At 38.7% G+C, this 5000-nt stretch overlaps 1 protein-coding gene across 1 annotated transcript; it reads left to right on the top strand.

The window, feature by feature from the left end:
• Positions 1-1655: 1655 nt before the first annotated feature.
• LOC117130238 lies at positions 1656-2309 on the top strand. Its single transcript, XM_033283232.1, has one exon. The coding sequence runs from the start codon at positions 1656-1658 to the stop codon at positions 2307-2309; it is 654 nt and encodes a 217-aa protein (XP_033139123.1).
• Positions 2310-5000: the final 2691 nt, after the last annotated feature.

Here is a 5000-nt window from a genome sequence, read left to right as displayed (position 1 = left end):
CATCCGACCAGACTATCCGGGCCGTCTACAATCCGTCTCCGGCCCGTCTACATTCCGTCGAGACTAGACAAGATGAAGACCCATTCACCGGAGCATTTATGAGCTTTGACCAAGTCTATCTTTGTGGTCATATGTATTAAATGTGTAGATCCTCTCTTTGTTGTAAACCCTTGGAACCTCCACTATATATTGATAGTGTGAGCTAATGAGAAAGACACAACTTCACAGCAACACTTCTCTCATATTTCTAACACGTTATCAGCACGATTGTGCTCTCCACCTGAGAAATCTCTCTCAGCCGGCGTTCCCCTTTTCCGGCCAGCTCCTCCGGTGCTCAGCCTTGCTCCACCAGGCGCTCAGTCTTCTCTCCACCAGACCACCTCTCTCTCTCCGCCGGAAAACTCCTCTCTCTCTCAAATTCCGGCCAACTCTCACGGTGGTCCTCTCAGATTCTTGTGGTGAAAAAGGTAAACATATCAAAAACCTTGAAATCTAAAGAACACCATTATATTTGAAAGAAATCTAGGATCTATATGAATCCATATCTTATAAACAATCTATGGATTTAAAATATTAATCTTGTTTCTATGATCCATATGATCCATATGAAACTTGATTCTAAAACTATTTTGAATCCATAAAACTTAAAATTCTCTAAAGGTTCTATGTTTCTCTAAAACTTATAAACTTATCAAAATACCTAAAGATCTACATGAATCTTGTTTATAAAAACTTATGAATCACAAAAAATTATTAGAGAAAGCTTAAACCTTTTGATTCAATCCCTTTGTTTGGCCATTTTACCAGATGTGATAAAATAAGTGTATAATCTGGCCAAAACAAAATTCCATCAAATCCTTGCTGTGCCATTTTCGGCCAGCTCCTCTAAAATCAGTCACCCACCAATAAAATCAAAATTAAAATCATTCATTGCATATCCTTGACTTTTAATATTTGTTTTGTAACTATCAAAGTTTTAAAAACCCTCTTATGATTTATATATGCATAATCGATTTTATTAAGTGCATATCTTTGACTGAAAATTATTTTCTAAACCAACATATTGAATTTATCTCATACTGAATTTTGATCACATAGTTTGCTAGTTAAAATAAAACTTGATCTAGTTTCATCCTTGAACCTGATTCTATGATTAAAACTATGTACTGATCATTTGCATACCTGATAGCATCATTTAGTAAATCATTAGATCGAACTTGAATCATCCATGAACTGACCTTTGCATGCATCCAACTATCATATTGTTAAAACTGGACATAGGTATCACATAATTGAAACCAATCATACATGTTCGCATAGCTTTAGCAATGATGATACTAGTGCATCTGAAGTGGTTCATGTTGTTTGCATCTAAATGATTCACACTGTTTGCATATAGTTAGACAAAATCGGTTTCCATTTAAAATTCAGTATATTTGCTTTACTTGAAATTATAAACCAAGTTTTAACCGATTTTGAAAATCTATTTTGGTTTACAAATATCTTGAACATTTTAATGCATATAAAATATTTTCTGAAAATAAATAAAATGCATAATAAACCATCATTAAATAAATCATTAATCCCCTTGGCATATAAATTCAAATCTTGAATTATATTATGAATCCTTACTCCTTTATGGATATTTGATTCAGATGTCGAAAATCAACAACCTTGAATATGCTTCCCTCAATCTCTCCGGAGATAATTACCTCCAATGGGAGCTTGATACCAAAATCCTCTTAAGGTCCAGAAACCTTGGTGATACTATCACTGAAGGCACTGAGCCATCAGACAAGGATAATTACAAGGCAATCGTTGTCATTCGCCATCACCTTGCTGAAGGTCTCAAGGACCAGTATCTCACAATTGAGAATCCTCTGGAACTTTGGACAGAGTTGAAAACCAGATTTAATCATCAGAAAACTGTGATATTGCCAAAAGCCCTTTATGATTGGAGAAACCTGAGAATCCAAGACTATAAGTCTGTGGAAGAGTATAACTCGGCTTTGTTCAAAATAGTCTCAAAGTTGAAACTTTGTGGTGAGACTATTACTGATGCTGATATGTTGGAGAAGACATTCTCCACATTCCACACCAGCAATGTTGTGCTTCAGCAACAGTACCGAGAGAAAGGTTTCTCCACTTATGCTGCCTTAATCTCTTGTTTGTTGCTAGCTGAGCAAAACAATGAGTTGCTCATGATGAACAGTGAGCTAAGGCCTCCTGGTGCTAAAGCATTGCCTGAGGCACATGCGGCCGTAGAGCCAAAGATGAGACTCCAAGAGAGTCATACCGTGGTCGCATGAGAGGCCGTGGTAGATGGCAAGGTCGTAACCGTGGGTTTCAACCACGTGGCCGTGGATTTCAACCACGAGACCATCTTGGTCGCAGCCGAGGCCGAGGCTATAGCCGAGGTCATCAAGCTAACCATGGGTATAAGTCCGACTTCAAAACCCATGGCTCGAGCTCGACCAAATCTGCTTGCTATCGTTGTGGGATGACCAATCATTGGGCTAATAAATGCAAAACTCCCCAACACCTTGTTAAGCTCTACCAGGAGAGCATAAAGGGCAAGAACTCTGAGGCAAATTTGGTCCATTATGATGATGAGAATGATCTGGACCATGAGGATGATCAAGCCCATGACAAAGATGATCATGAGGACTTTGAGACTTCAGACCTCCTTACAAGTGGCTGAATATGAAGATTTCGATATCATATTGCTTTTGTCTTTGCATTTTAAATTCTTGATTTGGCTTTATGTTCTATGACTTTGGCAATTCTATTTATGAAATAAAGTTTTTACTCTATATATGCCTTATACAAAGTTAAAATTATTAAGAACATAAAACAAAGCCATTAAAACATACTTTAAACCTTAAAGTAATATCAAAGGTGTTGACTCTTGTCTATTTTCAGAAATGAAAGAAGACAAGAACCAGCTAGTAGTGGATAGTGGATCAAGTCACACTAAATCAAAGAGAATAAATACTATAGCAGGACCGGCTAGCCTTATTGAAGGCCATGGCCCGGCTCACTTAGTGATGCCTAAAGGCACGCATTTGCATTATATTCTCCTAAATCAAAGAGAATCTGTTAAGTTTCAAAGACATTCGCATGAATGATCTACATGTTGAAACTAGGGGCGAGGGAAAGAAAGAATTCCTCTTGATTTATGAAAATGCCCAAGGCCATAAGAAAGTCCTAGAGACTATCCCTGCTATATCAATAGGCCTCTATTGTGCCAATATAAAATCGAGTGAGGCTAACACTTCAATTCCTAATGAGTTCAGAGAAGCCTTTAAACAATGGCATGAAAGGCTTGGCCATCCTGGCAGATCCATGATGCGCAAAATAATCTCGAGCTCAACTGGCCATTCCTTGAAAGATAGGATAACTATCCCTATGAGCATTACATGTATTCCATGCTCACAAGGGAAATTAATAATAAGGCCATCACCTGGAAAGGTGAGTAAGGAAACATTAAACTTTCTGGAAAGAATACATGGTGATATATGTGGACCAATACACCCACCTTGTGGGACATTTCGATATTTTATGGTCCTCATTGACGCATCGACCAGATGGTCGCATGTTTGTCTATTATCATCTAGAAACTTAGCATTGGCAAGACTATTGGCACAGATCATAAGACTGCGAGCCCATTTTCCAGATTTTCCATTAAAGACTATACGTCTTGACAATGCAAGCGAATTCAGTTCCCAAGCTTTTAATGATTACTGTATGTCCATGGGGGTAAGTGTGGAACACTCCGTGGCACATGTACATACACAGAACGGATTGGCCGAATCCTTCATTAAAAGAATCCAGTTGATTGCTCGACCATTACTCATGAGGTCGAAGCTACCAGTATCAGCTTGGGGACATGCGGTATTACATGCTGCTGAATTAATACGCATAAGGCCATCCAGTGAACATAGATATTCTCCATCCCAATTACTCTCGGGTCATGAACCAGACGTATCCCATATCAAAACATTTGGATGTTCTGTGTACGTCCCTATTGCTCCACCACAGAGAACAAAAATGGGACCTCAAAGGAGGATGGGAATATATGTTGGTTTTGATTCTCCAACCATTATTAAATATCTTGAGCCTACTACTGGAGATTTATTTAAGGCCAGATATGCTGATTGTCATTTTGATGAATCAGAGTACCCAACATTAGGGGGAGAAAATAACAAGCTGGGCAAAGAAATTGTATGGAATCAAACATCCTTATCATGGCAAGATCCTCGGACTCAATCATGTGATTTAGAAGTCCAGAAAATAATTCATATGCAAAAGCTAGCTAATCAATTGCCTGATTCCTTTGCTGACCCGAAAAGAGTGACTAAGTCCTATATACCAGCTTGTAATGCACCAATAAGTATTGATGTCCAAGATGGACACAATCAAGTGGCTACAGAGTCTAAAGCACGTCTTAAGCGTGGTAGACCAATTGGTTCCAAAGATAAAAGACCTCGGAAACTAAAGAAAGGTGCAAAAGAAACCGAGGTCATAGATTGTCCAGACAAGGCCGAAATGGCCATGCCTAAGGTACCAACCAATGAGACTCGGGACGCCGAGCCTCATGGTACTGAAGGTGCTAATGATGAGATCTCAATTAATTATTTAATGTCTGGGACAAGGTGGAACCGGAAAGATGTCGACATCAATGATATATTTGCATACCAAGTAGCCCTTGATGTGATGGACTTAGATGAGGATCATGAACCCACGTCTATACTAGAGTGCACTCAAAGATCAGATTGGCTCAAATGGAAAGAAGCCATAAACGTGGAGTTAGAATCATTTAAGAAAAGGAATGTCTTTGGATCGATTATCCGGACACCTTATAATGTTAAACCAGTGGGATATAAGTGGGTATTTGTGAGGAAGAGAAATGAACATGGTGTTATTGTAAGATACAAAGCACGGCTTGTAGCACAAGGATTCTCACAAATACCAGGAATCGATTATGAGGAGACATACTC

Source organism: Brassica rapa, unplaced genomic scaffold (assembly GCF_000309985.2).
Source record: "Brassica rapa cultivar Chiifu-401-42 unplaced genomic scaffold, CAAS_Brap_v3.01 Scaffold0384, whole genome shotgun sequence".
In the NCBI taxonomy this organism is placed as follows: Eukaryota; Viridiplantae; Streptophyta; class Magnoliopsida; order Brassicales; family Brassicaceae; genus Brassica; species Brassica rapa.
This window is presented reverse-complemented; position numbering and strand designations above follow the sequence as displayed.